The 15,531-nt window shown below is 52.6% G+C and overlaps 1 protein-coding gene across 3 annotated transcripts in view; it reads left to right on the forward strand.

Moving 5' to 3' along the window:
• The first annotated feature begins 2,439 nt into the window (after nucleotides 1–2,439).
• ANO2 (anoctamin 2) overlaps nucleotides 2,440–15,531 on the forward strand; it is a 324,700-nt gene continuing 311,608 nt past the window's right edge. For all 3 annotated transcript variants that reach the window (XM_021690626.1, XM_044915480.1, XM_021690625.1), the window contains exons 1-2: nucleotides 2,440–2,498; nucleotides 3,042–3,368. In XM_021690626.1, the coding sequence (XP_021546301.1) occupies nucleotides 2,478–2,498; nucleotides 3,042–3,368 (348 nt within the window). In that variant the 5' untranslated portion in view covers nucleotides 2,440–2,477. The remainder of the gene's footprint in view (nucleotides 2,499–3,041; nucleotides 3,369–15,531) is intronic.

Here is a 15,531-nt window from a genome sequence, read left to right on the forward strand (position 1 = left end):
GGATAAGGCAAGATGAAGGACCAAGGAAGGAAGCCCCTCCCTTGCCATCCTGAGCTGCGGCCCCTCCGTCCCGCCATCAGCAAGCACACCCACTGTTGCCCTTCTGTGTTCCCTCCCCTGCCTTTCAGGACCCGTCCACCCTTCAAGACCAGCGTCAGGCTCAGTTCCTCTGGAAGCCTTCCAGCCTTGCTGGTCTCCCGCAGTAGGGACCAGAGCCCACGGTTGTAGAAGTGACTTATGAGAGCCCTGCTCCGCCGGCCCTCATTGTGCTTCCTGCCTGCTGGCTTTGTCTTCATGGAGAGACGATCAGGTTATCCAATACAGGCACGAGTGTTCTAGGGCTCCCAAGCTGTCCCGCAGAGAGCCGGGCGCATGAGGGGCTGTGCCGCAACCTGGTGACTAACCGGTCAGAAGCTCTGTTCCAAGCTGCTTTTTGTTCATTCCTTCTTGTAGCAGGTATTAGGGCTGAGCTGGATGTCCCTGGTGTGATTTCTTCTAACACGCAGCTCAAAATGAAAAGGATAATAATTATAATCACCACCTTTCATTGCACACGTGGGGGCTGGTGACTGCCCGGGGTGTCTTGCGTATGTATCTCTCCTTCGGTTTCTCACCACAACCCTGCCAGTTTGGGATTCTCACGTTACAGGTGGAAGGAACAGGCTCGGAGAGGTCTCAGGGCAAGTGGCAGAGCTGAGAGGTAAGCCCAGGCACCCTGCGCTGTGCTGCTTGGCTGGAGAGTATTTCTCAGAGGTGGGGACAGATTGGGTCTGGTCAGCCTCGAGATCCTGGCCGCTCGTGGGCCCTGTCTGGGGTGTTTTGGTGCAAAGTGGTGTATTTAATGCTTCGGTCCCCTCCAGTTCTGACATTCTGCAATTCTGTCACCAGCCTGTGTCCTTTCCCTCCAGGGGTGAAGCTGGAAATTCTCTGAAATAGAACTGGCTCCCACTGTAGGTTGTTAGGGGGCCTGCTCTGGGGAGGGCTGAGAAGGGGCTGTGGAGCTCCGAGGCCTTGGTGGAGGCAGCAGGTGCATGGGAACCCCTCAAGGGCATTGGAGACAAGGCTTTTGTCAGAGCAGGCTTCGGCCCTCAGGGGACCCACAGTTGGTCTGTCTGTCCTTGCTCTCTCCTCAAGGGGCATGAGAGCTGGTCAGGGTGCTGGCTGGCCTGGCTGCCCTGGGAGAGACCCTAAAACTCAGGCCTTTGGCATGAATTCAGGGTGTCTCTTCAGGGAGTGCTCCACCCACCCTGGCTCACTGGAGCCGCTGTCTCATCTTGTCTGGGAATTATAAGATTATGACAGCCATCATCTGAAGGAGCTTCTGCTGGTGGCTCCAGGCCCTGTGTGTGTATGTTCGTGTGTGTGTGTGTGTGTGTGTGTGAGTGAGACTCTCTTCCTCATCCCACTGCTTCCTTCTACACACTCCCCTGCCCTGTGGCCAGGGTGACTCTGGCTAACCAAGGCTGTGAGGAGGTGTGGCCTTTTTCTTAGGGATTTCCCAATTTCCCTCCCTCAGTGCCTCAGTTTCTCTGTGTCCTGGGTTTCCTGTCACCTGAAGCTGCTTTGCCTCCTTTGTCTTTCCCTCTCACAGATATCCCCTTGCTCCCTGGCTCCCCACGCCGGCTGAGCCCCCGGGCAGTGGCCAGAGGAGGCCAGGGCCCCAAACATGGACAGCAGTACCTCAAGGTGCCGGGTCCTCAAGCCTCCAGCCAGCAGGGCAGTTCTGATGGAGAATCTGGCCCGCCGTCACGGGGAGGAAGCTCCCGCAGCAGCTCGGTGAGTGCTGGGGTGGGGCAAAGGCTGGCCCTGCTGGGGGCCCCAAGGGAGCCTCTTGACTGGGGCACCCTCCAGCTGGGGGGCAGGTGTGTGTATTTGTGTGTGTGTGTGTGTGTGTGTGTGTGTGTATGTGAAAGAGAGAGGGAGAGAGAAATAGGCCCAGGGTTTTTGTGAGGGCCTTTTCCTCTCCTCTGTTTCCAAGTCCCAGCCATGCTGGAGTCTCATGGGCAGAGGACAGACAGAGAAGGGGAGGTGTGAGAGGCCACGTGGTCCCACCTGTTGGTCTGCAGACTCCCTGGCTCCCCTCACAGGTCTGAGGACCCAGACCTCTGCCGGGGCTGCTCAGAGGCTCTCCCCTGTGCCTGGCGCTTCATCTGGTTGCCCAGGTGACCTCTCAGGTGGCTGCAGAAGCAGATGGGTATCAAACCAGTAATAAACAGGGAAACACCCACAGGGAGGGAGGCAGGTCCCTCTCCTGCTCCGCCTTATTCTTTCCCCTCCTTTTCTCTCAACCTCCCACCTCCGGGCTGGCTGAGAGCAGAAGTCGGTCCCCCTGCTGCAGTCTCTGGCAGGGTCCCTCCTGGTGGCTGCAGAGGAGGAGGAGGAGGAGGATGTGGGGCTGAGAGGGGCATAGTGTTGAGTGAATCCCTGTGGGGTGGGGCTGGGGTGGGCCCGGTGAGAAGAAATTGCCCTTTGTTCCAATGGATCCAGAGAACTTGCCAGTGAGTAATCTGTGTGTGTAAGTACGCGTGTGTTTGCAGGCCGGCCAGCAGAGCTGCAAGGAGATGGGTATGTGTGGGTGTGTTCCAGTGCGTGTGGAGGGCTGCGTGTGTGTCAGAGTGCCCTGGGGTGCTGGGAGTGTGCACAGATGTGCGTGCAGGGGAGCTGGTGTGGGGGTGACGCGTGTAGGTGCTCTCTGTGCGTGTGCTCTGTGTGGCTCTGGTGTGAGGGCACGCGCGGATGTACAGGGCTTTGCTGCTGCATGTTCAGTCCGTGTGTGCGAGCGTCCGTGTGTGCATGGTTGCCAGAGCGGGTCTGAGGGCACTGGTGGCCGGGCTGTGGACAGGTGGGTGGAGGGCTGTGTGGGCTGGGTGTGGCAGCAGAACGTAGGCCACTCTGTGCTTTTACTGGGGGAGTTGGGGCCTTTGGGCCTGAGGGGCTTCCTGGTCCACCTCCCTGGGCCCAGAGCACAAGGTCAGCCTCCTCCGTCGCTCGCTCTTCCTCACCGGACCTCGCTGTCCCTGTCCTGTTCTCTCTCTTTCCAGGTCATCAACAACTACCTGGATGCCAACGAGCCAGTGTCCTCGGAGGCCTGTCTGAGCCGCATGCACTTCCACGACAACCAGAGGAAGGTCGACTACGTGCTCACCTACCATTACCGGAAACGTGGGGTGCAACCTGGCCTGGGCTCCCCTGGCCAGTCGCTGGCGATTGTCTCTAATGGGGAGACAGGCAAGGAACCTCATGCTGGGGGCCACGGTGATATTGAGCTGGGGCCACTCGATGCCCTGGAGGAGGAGAGGAAGGAGCAACGAGAGGAATTTGAGCACAACCTGATGGAGGCTGGGCTGGAGCTCGAGAAGGACTTGGAGGTGAGGTTAGGCAGGTGGCAAAGGGCCGTGGGATGGGATGGCCCTGCAAGTTTGGGCCCCTGGTGATTGGTGTCATCTGCAGGGAGCATTGGCTTTGTTCTGGCAGGTGGCATTTTTTTTAATCTGGTGGGCAAACCAGATTTTCTTGTTCAAAGACTTGAGGGAGAGTCTTTGGTGCAAGGATGTGCCAATCTGTTCTCTGGGCGTTGGCCTGGTTAGAGATTGGAGGCAAGTCATTTCTTGCTGGTGCTCAAAGACCCCATCCCGTGGCCTTCTTCAAAGGTTTCATTGAGATGAAGACCCAGATTGCCTGTTGAACTTTGGATCACATTCCTCTATAGGGGATATACTTCACTAAGGAATGTGCTTGCCTGGGGCCCTCTGAGGGAGGTGATTCATTGGAAACTGAACATTGGACATGTTTTATCAACTTGTGAGCGATATACGTTCTCACCTTTGGTCAGTAGCAGCTTAAGGGAATCCATGGAAATCCATTTATCTCCATATCCATCTGTCCATCCTTCCATCCATTCATTCATCCATCGATCCATTTCTTCATATCACAGTGATCCTTTAAAGATGACCTGCCCTAACCATCCCCTCCATACTCATCTTCTACCTTTCCTACCCTCCCGCACCTGCTCCAGCCCTTTGGCCTTATCTTGGTTGTGTGTTGGTCACCCTTACCTCAGGGTCTTTGCACTGGTTGTCCCCACTGCCTTGGGCACCCTTCCCCAGACCTGTGCATGCTTATTCCCTCACTTCAGACCTCTGCCTAAATGTTATCTCTTTCCAGACATCTTCCTGACCATCTAGCTATAGTACTCCCACCCCTTCACTCTGTTCCTTGACCATGCTTTACTTTCCTTTATCACACTTAGCATTGCTACCTGAAACAACATGATAGATTTGGTTTTTTACCTGTGCCCCAACCAGCTTCATGAAGGCAGGGGTCTTGTTTGGTTCACTTCTATATCCCCAGCACCTAGGACAGAGTCTGAAGAATAAAGTAGTGTAGTGGGCGCTTAACAAGTGTTAGTTGAATAAATAAGTGATCTCCCCGAATCTCACGTTCCTCATCTGCAAAACAGTTAAATGCCCTGCTGGGCTGTAGTTTTACAGGCCCCATCAATAGTTGGGGCAATGAAAACACCTAGCACAATGTGTAATACGTAGTAGGTGCTCAATAAATGCTCATTAAGACTCTTTTAAATAGAGTCATGCTGAGGGGTGTGGTGCCATTCTCACCTGTTGTGTAAGATTCAGGTTAATACCCCAAACTGGAAGGGGCCTTCAGGGGTCATTCATCCATTTCTCTCACCCCAGGAAGGATGGCATGTGGCTTGGCTCAGACCCTTGTCCTCCTGACCTGTACTGCTTATCCAGACCCTTAACCTTGGAGGTGCTTCTCTCAATCTTTCCACCAGTGTAGGGACATTGTGCTCTTTGAAGACTAACTGGGGCTCCCTTGCTCCCTTGATTTTCACTTTTTGGAACCCAGAGCTCACTTGGTTCCTTGAACTGGAGTCTGGTGGGAAGGTTTCTTGAGGTAGTGGTTTGTTTTGAGGACCAGACAAGGAGCTCTTGGCACTACTACTGTGGGAGGCTCAGTCCCCACACCTGTCTCTGTGTGTCAGGGAGTGGAGGCCTGGGCCTTGTTCAGCTCCTCAGTTGGGAAACAGCATCATGCTCAGGAGGGTGGACTCTGGAGCCCAGAGACAGATGTTCACATCCTGGGTCTGGCATCAACGAGCCTCACAGTCTTGGGTGAATGACTTGCTCCTTTGGAGTCAAAGTTTCCAAGTCTGTGTAAAGAGGATAGCAATACATTCTTCATTGGGTTGTTTGAAGAGGAAAACAAGACATGTGAATTAAATACTTAGTAACAGTGCCTGTCACTGCTATTATTATTGTTTAGAGTTGCCAGATTTAGCAAATTCAAGATGCCTAGTTACATTTGAATTTCAGATCAACAGCAAATAACTTTTTAGCAGAAGTATGTCCCATGAAATATTTGGGACCTACTTAGGTCCTTAAAAAATTGTTTGTTGCTAATCTGAAATTCAAAGGTAACTGTCCTGGCAACACTTTTTTTTTTTTTTTTAATATTTTATTTATTCATTTGACAGAGAGAGTGAGCACAAGCAGGGGGAGTGGCAGGCAGAGGGAGAGGGAGAAGCAGGCTCCCCGTTGAGCAGGGAGCCCGATGCGGGGACTTGATCCCAGGACCCCGGAATCATGACCTGAGCTGAAGGCAGTCGCTTAACTGACTGAGCCACCCAGGCGCCCCTCGGCCCTGTATTTTGAGCCCACTCGCGTTCTGCATGTGCGTCTAACCCATTTTTCCTAATGGATGAGTGCTTTGCAGACACTGCGGTTACCTGGTCACTTCCCTAAGGATATTGGGCACCCACGTTGCCTCCAAGTGTGTGCCACCCCAACAAGATGGAGTAGGAATTGTCCCCTCCTTCCGGGCCAGCAGTCCTGGATCGTCTCCTGCTCACCCCCTGCCCCAGCCTCCTGTTGGTGCTAAACACTGGCTGGCGATTCATCAGCTGGAGCCTCTGAGGGCCCGAGCAGCTCTTCTGGGGGCCTATTGGGGCCAGCACAACTCTTCACTGTGTCAGGATGCTTGGTCTCCGCCTTGAGCAGAAGCCTGCAGCTGACACCTCACAGGAGTGAGGCCGCCGCTTGGCTGCACCAGGGCGGCAGCGTGGAGGGCAGGTGTAGTTGGCCCCAGCTGCTCGGCTGTCCCTGCCCTGCTGGGCTACACCGTCTTTTAGGCTCTGGTTTCAATCTGATTTTCAAATAAGTGGAGAGGAAATGGGTTTCTATTAGAGACCCATTAAAAATCATTCATTTAGCCTTACAGATCAAAAGAACTTTGCATGCATCAAATCCTAACTGATTGACTATCATAGGAATCATTTCCGACCCTGGTTGCTATCTGAGTGTGCTTGATACAGGATGATGATGGGTGCATACCTTCCATTTGGTGTTTCACTTTTTCATTCAGTGGGCGTAGTTCCATGTATTACATTGTCCATGTTCATATTTTAAAGGCCATTTGGTGTTTATCGGATGACTAAATGACAGTTTGCATATATGTTTTCTTACGTGTAGCCATTCAATTACAATTTCATTTAAAGACATCGCTGGAGATGCCTGTGGGCCTGTGGGTGGCAGAGACACCTGCCTCCTCACTGCCAATTTGGACACATGAGGGCGACCTGTCTGGAGATGGGCATTGCTGCTGAGTGGGAGGCGAATGTGAGCATTCGAGGGACTCACCCACCTCAGGCCTCCAGATGGGGTTGTGGAGTGGGTGGGCTGAGGAAGGCCTTCTGTGACACACCTCCTCCCAACCTCTCCCAAGCCCCCTGCCCTGACCCAGACAGCTGGAAGGACAGAGGCACAGGCTCAGATGAACGAGGGGCACCAGGGGGATCCCAGAGCCAGGCGCAGTGCAGTGCACGTGGTGGGCCCGGGGCATGTGTGGACTTGGGGTGTAAAGGCCTTCTCCCACCCCGCAGGCCCTGAAATTCCAGCAGGCATGGCCCACAACTTCATCTGTGTGGGCAGCTGGACCTTCCAAACTGGGAATGGAGGAGAGGGCATTGATGGGGGTGCCGGGGGCCCCCTTACCCTGGGCTAGCTGTCCCGGGATTTGGGCACCAGAGAACTGATAGCAGAAGCTGCCTTTATTCAGCATGATCTGGCATCTCTGGCAGGTCCCTGGGCGGCTTTGGGCAGAGGCAGACATGGAAGGGGCAGAGTGCCAGCCGGGAGGCGCCAGGGGCCCACAGCTTTATTCAGGAGGCAGCGCTCCCCTCTCTGACTTGGTATCAGGTGGGAGCCCAGGACTGAACAAATCCCTTCCCTCTCTGCAGAGAGGAGACCTTCCCACAAGCCACAGGATGGCCCCGACACCTGACTATTTGCCCTGTAGCCCTGGATGTCTGGCATCTCAACCTGAATTACTATACTGAGCCAGAGAAAGAGGCTAGGGGACAACTGAGGTATAGGACATCATGATCTCGGCCGGGGGCTCATTTAGGGGAAAAAAATGTGGGCCAAGAAAATTTGAATGTCTTCTCATTTTCTTAAACCTAGAGGCCACTGTTTCTTGACCTTTGTCATCACGGCCTGTTCCCACTCCCCTTTTCAGAAGGGCTTTTATACATCTGATTCAGCAGCTGGTAGGATCATGTGTCCTCCTAGGCCTCTGGACGGAGCTGGGGTGACTTTGGGAAATTGCTCTCTATCATTAATCTGTGGTTTTAGGGGAGGAAACCAACTTCCCTGATTGCCTTCTGTGTGCCTGCTAACGTGGACTTGTGCTCCGTCAGTTAGTCTTGTGAACCCCTGCCAGGTGCCTGTTACCCTCATGTCTCTAAGGAGGTGAGAGAGGCTAGTGTCTCCATCACGGGGACGTCTACGAAGTGATCCAGCTGGGATTTGAACTCCGTCTGAGCTTCTGGGGTCTTTGTCATACCAGGGCTGACTGCCAAGCCCTTGAGAGCACCTTCCTATTCCTCCTTCCCCGGAATTCTTAGGAGAGGCTCCAGGGAACACAGGGGAAGAGGCAAATGTGGATGTAATGACGCCCCAGTGCGTGCCGGGTCTTGGTGGTGGCTGCTGTGTGCTCACGAGTGCGGGAGCTTGCGCACTGCTGACGACTTGGCTCTCGCTAAGGGCTTAGGAAACCGGGCTGATTTCCCCTGCCTTTGCCTGTGTTCCTGTCCCGTGTGCCCCACCCTGACGCCGCAGGCGGGAGCCTTCGGCTTCTCGCCTGCCTCTCTTTCCCGCCCCCAAGGGACCTTCAGGGGACACAACAAAGGCAGCCCCGGCAACCCCTGCCCCTGGGACTGCACAGCTGAGCAGGGCAGAGCCTCCGCGGGGCTGGCTGGACCTCACTTCCCTGGGGAGGCCTCTCCACAGCCTGGGCAGGGGTACAGAGAGAAGGGAGGAAGTCAAGCCCCCCCAAAACTGGGGACATTTTTCCAAGGAGTTTAAAAAATTAACACTCAGTATCCTCACTCGATGCTAATGGCATCCCCGCTGAGGTGGTCAGAGCGGCTCTTGTCCCCTTGTCATAGGAAACCTAAAACGCCTTGTCAGGCCGGTGAGGAGCCGGGCTGGGCCTTGCAGCTGCTCCCCGTTCTCTTAAAACGACTGTCCAGGGGCGGCATTTTGTCTACACAGACCCCTACCCGGAGATGAGCAGTGTCCGGGTTGTGAAAGAGGTCGTGCAGTGGGTCTCGTGGAAGGCAGGCCGAGGGTTTCTGCCGCTGGGGTGTGGCTCCCTCTCAGGTCCTTCACGCCTGGGGTCTTTCATCTATTGGCCAGGGCTTCCACAGCTCTCTAGGGTTCCTCAAAAGGGGCTGGAAGGAGTGTCCCACCCTACAGAGCAGAGGGCAAGATGCCTGGCCTGGCTGAGGGCCCCTGCCTGGCACCACCGGAGCTGGCTGGCTGTCCTGCTGGTTTTCTGTTACCAGGTGCAGCCGGTGAGGTATGAGAAAATGCGACCGTGGAATATTAGAACTGGGAGGGCTTTGGATCATTTCTTTCACTTCTGTCAGAGAGCAGGGCCTATGGTTGAGAGGATGTGGCTTGTACAAGCTCATGTAGCTAGTTAATGTCTTAAGTAAATGAAATCTTGGTGATGGGGAGTCTGCGCTACAAGCAAGTCAAGAGGGGAGCTTCCTTCTGTTCAGTCTGTCGTCCTTGTAGCTGAGTTCCCATCTTCTTGCACGGCCGAGGTCCAACGGGTGCTCCTGGTCCCAGTGCGCCAGGGTCCGTGGCTGGTGCCTGTTCTCCCGTAATACGCCGTGCTGGTTGTTAAATATTTTGAGTATCCCTTATGCTTTCCAAGGCTATTGGCATCAATCCTTGCATTTGGTGAAGAGGGGGTCAGGGGATAGTTGGTCTCTGTCCTGCTAATCATTCCCCTTCAGGGCAATGCTAGAGGTTTTGGTCTCTGAGAGAGACACAGAGAGAGAGAAGTCCCTTCTCCATTTGTCAGCTGATAAGTTCAAGGTTTTGCGGGCTTTCACCTCAGCTGGGCAGTCACCTCAGCTGTAAAGACACTCAAGGGATCAGCTCCGGGGGAGACCTGCCGGGCTCTGTTTCTGCCACCCTCTCCTGCCTCTCATTTAGCAGATCTTTTTTTTTTTTTTTAAGATTTTATTTATTTATTTGACAGAGACAGTGAGCAAGGCAGAGAGAAGGAGCAGGGGCAGAGGGAGAGGGAGAAGCAGACTCCCCGCTGAGCAAGGAGCCCATTGTGGGGCTCGATCCCAGGACCCCGGGATCATAACCCAAGCTGAGGGCAGACGCTTAACTGACTGAGCCACCCAGGCGCCCTCATTTAGCAGATCTTGACTGAACATTTGCAGGTGCCACATCCCGGGAGCTGATGACACATGTGACTAAGATGTGGTCCTTGCCTTTAGGGGGCGCTGACCTGATTTCAGATAGTCACCTAAAGTCGATCTAAAGGTGCAGTAAGAGAGCATACTGGGAGAGTGACAGGCTGGGTGATTCCTAGTCCTGCCTCTGCCTGGAAGCTCTTAGCTGGATCACCGTCCCTCTGCCTGCCCCGGATGCTTGGGTCCTGGCAGAAGTGAGCAGGCTGAGTCTTCTACTCTTATCAGGTCTCTGGGCAGGATTCACTCTCTGTACACTGAGCCGCTGGGGGATGCTGTGCAGGTTAGAAGGTTTAGCTCAAGCGGGTGTTGTATGTGGCAGGGTCTTTGAGCCTTCGAGATCTGGAGACACCCGGGAGTCATATCTGGTGCTTGGTAGGTGGTGAGGATGGGCCTGGGGCTGCTTCAGCCTGAAGCATCTCCTCACTGAAGACAGGGTCTCCTTGTCACTCCAGGTCAGCTCATCAGGGTGCCTCGATACCTCCTATCTGATGACCCTGGGGCTATGAAGCAGCGTTCAGGAACTCTTTAAACCTTGGGGGTTCTGTGAATAGAATTCAGGGGCGGAATTTATAAACTTGGACGGTAAAAAATTGTGCTTTATTTTCACCAACACTTAACTGGAACTTAGCGGTTACTTCACCTAAGGATATGGGTGCAAACCTACATTACTATGAGTTCCTGTGAGTTTGTCGCCGATAGAAATCACACATAGATTCATATTGGGTTATATAGTTGTTGCATAAATCTCCAAAAGCATGGATACTAATCATTACTTTGAAATTATGACAATTTTGAGATATGCTGCCAGGTCTTGCTCTTTAATGTATTGATAAGGCTGCAAGTATATGACTAGATCACGAGTTTAAATATTTTAGTAACTGTATTTCTATATACTTCGTTCCTCCTTATTCTGTATAATTATTTTATACATCTAAAAATATTCTAAGAAGAGGTCTATAGATTTCTGACTGTCTTAGGGCTCCAAGGCCCCCAAAAGATCACGAATCCCTGCACATAACCCCTAAGACTTAGGAGAAGCGTCAGGCAGTGAGTGGTGGTCCCGCCTGGCTGCTGGGGGAAGGGAGATCCCATGGGGACACCCACTGGCTACTCCCTGGAGTCTGGCTGGCTCAGATAAGGTTCCTGAGGCGTCCTGAGGCAGGGGCCTAATTTGAGGGGCGTGCCAACTGAGCACACTTGTGACATCAGCTGAGCCCTTACACGCTGCGGCCCCTGCTACTTGGGGCCTGCCTGGCTAGTCCATGATATGCTTGACCCCAAGAAGGACACGGAGAGGAAAGAGGGTTGGGCTGAGACCTGGGTTCTAGGTCCCGTTCTGCCACCCACCGGCTTCTTTCTGGACCCTGACTTCCCCATCTGGAAAAGGAGAAGCTTGGGCATCATCAGGGATTCTCAGACTGTGTACTTGAGAGTCCTGGCTTCCTGTGACTTACACTGATGTCGTCTGTGCTAAAATAAAACTTGATACTGTTTTCTCATTTAACTGGAAAATTGCAGTGATAAAGATAATTTTCTCAATTTAAAATTGTTCTTAGGGGTGCCTGGATGGCTCAGTTGGTTGTGTTGACTCTTGATTTTGGCTCAGGTCATGATCTCAGGGTCGTGAGATCAAGCCCCACGTTGGCCTCTGTGCTGGCTATGGAGCCTGCTTAAGATTCTCTCTCTCTCCCTCTGCCCCTCCTCTACCCCCCCAAAATTGTTTTTTTTTCCTTAAACCTTTGGAGGCTGGCCTGCCAGGAAGTACTTGCTGAGGGCAGAGGAAATGGATGAAAAGTACAAGAATACTAATGGGAAAACTTAGAATTGGCCAATCATATTTAGTTTTGCAACTTAATTTTGGTTGTGGTTTTCTGTTGTCTATCCTGTGAGTTCTTCCACTAAAATTTGTCTTTGTCTGAATGTTGGGATTAAGCATGCTGGTATTCGAAGGACTTTTGTAAAGAGTTCTGCAAAGAGCACGATGACCTGGAGGTGTTCTAGCAGCTCTTGTGGTCTTCAGGGCCCCTGCCTGCTTGGGCAGTTGTGAGTGTACGGCACCTGGGGATGCATTCTGCTAAGAAGGCTGACCTTCGTTCTGGATGAGCAGAGGGCGAGTGGATTCGTGAGTCGGAGTGGGGTGATGGCTCTCCTCCAGGGGAGATAGTGCTCATGTTTCCTTCAGGCCACGAGCAAAAGCTATAGTGGCCCTGATGTGTTCTCAGCCTTCCCTGTTCTGTGCACATGACTGTGAGGAGGACAGACTGACAGTACTTTGGAAGCAAAAGGAAGAAGAGCTGGCAGGGTTGTTTAGCCATGTCACCGTCTCCTGAAGTGGATAGTGCCCTGTGGAGACCCCATCCCTCTTGACCTGGAGCTCAGCTAAGGTAAGAGTGTCATGAATCTCCCCAGCAGGATTCATGGAGATTGCCATTTATGGCGTGATGGCTCCCAGGAAGCCCTGGGTGGATTCTGATGGCTTCCAGAATGTGTTCACCATCTGTTGAGCATCGCAGATTTGGGGGTCTCATCTGCTGCAGACCAGCCCACCGTGGATAGCAGCCAGACTCCGTGTCCAGCTCAGCAGTCCCGGGGCCCGGGTGCCCACCGGCATTCTTATAATTGTCTTGTTGAGTTTCCGCTCAGGGATCCATCCATTGCTGTCAGGTGTCGAAGCGTGGAGTATTTCTGGCTGTGAACGTCGTAGCTAAAGCTGTGTTTCCCCCTACTCTCTGAACTCATCCAGCCCAGGGAACTTACACTTAGCTCATCCACAGGCCCTTGGAGGGTCGAGGCTTCCCAGGCTGCAGAGAGGGCCTGTGGCGTTTTAGCACCTTTTTTAGGAACAGGAAGTCATAAGGAGTGGAATTTGATGGGTATGCTGTTCTGTTGTGTTTTCTTTGTCAAGTGCAGACAGAGGAACCCCAAAGGCTTTGGAGCTGAAGCCCCGGGGCCCTAAGAGCTTGCGTGGGTTTGCTGCTGGCTCCCTGCACACACCACCCATCCCTCGTTACAGCATTGTGTGTGTTGCTATGTACTGTTCTCACCGTGCACCATGGGGTTGGAGGGGGTGCATTCGGACTAGCTCACGCTGTGGTCTGTGAGCAAGGTCTGGGAGTTCCAGCTCTGCTAGTGGCACGTTTTAGAAAACCAGTGGCTATTGGTAGGAGTTACTTCCTGCAGGTCACCTGGACTTGCCCAGCAGCCGAATGTAGTGGGAAGAACTTTGTGTGTAGAGGGCAATGAGCAGGATTCACTGCCATGTGCTTTTGTGCAAGTTTGTCAGCCGTGCTGGATCGGTTTTCTTATCTGAGGTCTGTAGCCAGCACCTTCCACTGTTGAAAATACTTCATAAACTTCAGAAAATGAAGTGTCCTTGTTTTCACAGTTCTTTATAGGAATGGTGTGGGGTTTCCTCTTTGCCTTGGGTTTTCTTTGCCATTGGGCCTGAGTTGGCTCTCCCACCTGTCCATGCTTTGCTTTAATTTTCCAATTTTTTAACCTCCCTGTGAGCTGAGTTGAATACCCCCCTCATGTTCTGAATGAATTAAAATGCCTACTGTGTGGATTAGGCACCCCCAAAGGGAGGAGGAGGTGCAGGGAGTTTACTGTCTAGCTGGGAGATGAGATAGACTCATGAGGGCACATGTGCTGACTGCTTCTTTTCTGGGTCAGGAAGTCTCACCATTTCAGTTTTCTGAATACCATGATGGTGATTTTGAATACCACTGCTTACCTGTTGCACGATTTTCAGGATCGCCATTTATTATCTGTACTGTTATTTGTTGAATATTTTTGCTAAATTGGCTCACTTTTTAAGTTTAAATTCATCTTAAAAGGAAATATTATATTGTTATAAATGGAGAATCGATATCACTGGCCAACAAATAGACAATAATGCAAAAATAAACCACACCAGAAACAAAATAACCTTATTAATTCCTGGCTGGACGCAGCTGGCTGCTGAAGATCTCAGGCTGGGGGGCCTGCTCACTCTTGCTTGAGAAAGGAGGCTTCACTAGTGTCGGAGGTTAAAGGTATATTGGCATCTAATGGAGACTTTATCTTTGCAGGATAATTGGAAAGGGTTTAACTTTCTCACTATTTAAAAATGCTATTTTTTTTTAAAAAAGATTTATTATTTTAGAGAGAGAGAGAGTGCATGCATGTGCACATGTGAGTGGGGGGAGGGGCAGAGGGAGCGAATCTTCAGGCAGACTCCCTGCTGAGCACAGAGCCCAACATGAGGCTCCACCTCACGACCCTGAGGTCATGACCTTAGCCGAAACCAAGAGTCAGACGCTTAACTGACTGAGCCCCCTGGGCGCCCCTGAACATGCTATTTGATACACTGTTGTATCTGTCTATTATTTGATGCTCCCTGTTCCGAACTTGGGCAACATCGCAGAAGTGCTTAGTACACCCTATGAACTTCACTTGTCCCTGGATAAGACTGAAGACTTCGAGAACTGGGATTGTGTTTTCTGCTTTATTTCTTCGTACAGTGTCTGGCACGTAGTAAATACTCCACCGTGTTTGTTGAATTGATTCAAAGCATAATGTGTAGCAAAGACAGTATACTGTGGCGTCAAGGGGAGGGAGAGAGCCATAAGAGTTGGGCTTGGCAGGGAAGGCTTTCCAGAGATGGGCCTCTCACAGCCACCTGGAACCTGGCCCTTCGCTGCCCCTCATGAGCCCTCTCCCGTTCTTCCTTCTCCTTCTTGGTTCCCTCACTTCCTTCTCCAACCAGGGAAGAGAATAAGCTGCTTCCCTCTCAGAGCCGCCTACCCTGAGGGGAAGGCTGAGGGGCGCAAAGACCAGGTTGAGGGGTGGGAGGAGTGGGGGAAGGGGGGAGGGGGAGGAAGGGGAGAGGTTGGGTAGGGAGAGCTGGGCAGTCAGGAGAACTGCAGGCTAGGCCTGAGCTCTTACAGGCTGCCCTCAGGTCCAGCACTAAGGGGAGTCTGGTGCCCTGGGGGTTGTCAGCTGTCCTGTTGTGTCATTCCATCCTCCTTCCTCTCTAGCTGCTTCCCCTTCTTCTTTCTGCCAGCACTGTCTAGCTCTGCACTGGTGGGCAGACCCCCAGCCCCAAAGACCACTATGGTGAAGCATTTAGTGGTGGTTGTGTTTATGCGAGGCTGGTCTCTGTGATGGGATTATACAGTCCCCCAGAAAAAGACGCAGACACCATTTTCACGGGTCCAGAGCTGCCCATATGACCCATGGCTGTGCCCCGAAGGGCCGTCTGGCATTGGGACCCTACTTTCATCCATCCCTAGTAGTCCGGTGTTGTGGGGGGGGGGTACCTCTTCTCTCCCTCCTGCCATGGGAATCTGGACCCTTCCCTCCCTGAGCATCTTACTGCTGCTTTCCAAGTTCCTAGTAATGGCCAAAATTACTTCTACTGTGCTCAGTACATCTAGTAACTTATTCAATCCTGGTAACAACCCTCTGAAGTATTTATTACTACTGTCGCTCTTGTAGATAAGAGCTGAGGTTACCCAACTTGGTCAGGGTCAATCAACTGGTGTCAGGAAGGGATTCAGACAGACCCTGAGTCTGAGCTCTCAGTCACTGTGGTATCCCATCTCTCCAGGGATAATGCTTCTGTCACCTGAGCCTGGTGTGGGGAAGGGATGGCCTTATTCTCACCATTGGGGTTGCCAGCAGTTAAAGCAGGTTCAGGAGAGGAGAAAGCAGCCTCTGAACTTGAGAGTATTCTCTGCTTACCTCTTTGC

This window comes from Neomonachus schauinslandi, chromosome 5 (genome assembly GCF_002201575.2).
Source record: "Neomonachus schauinslandi chromosome 5, ASM220157v2, whole genome shotgun sequence".
Classification (NCBI taxonomy): domain Eukaryota; kingdom Metazoa; phylum Chordata; class Mammalia; order Carnivora; family Phocidae; genus Neomonachus; species Neomonachus schauinslandi.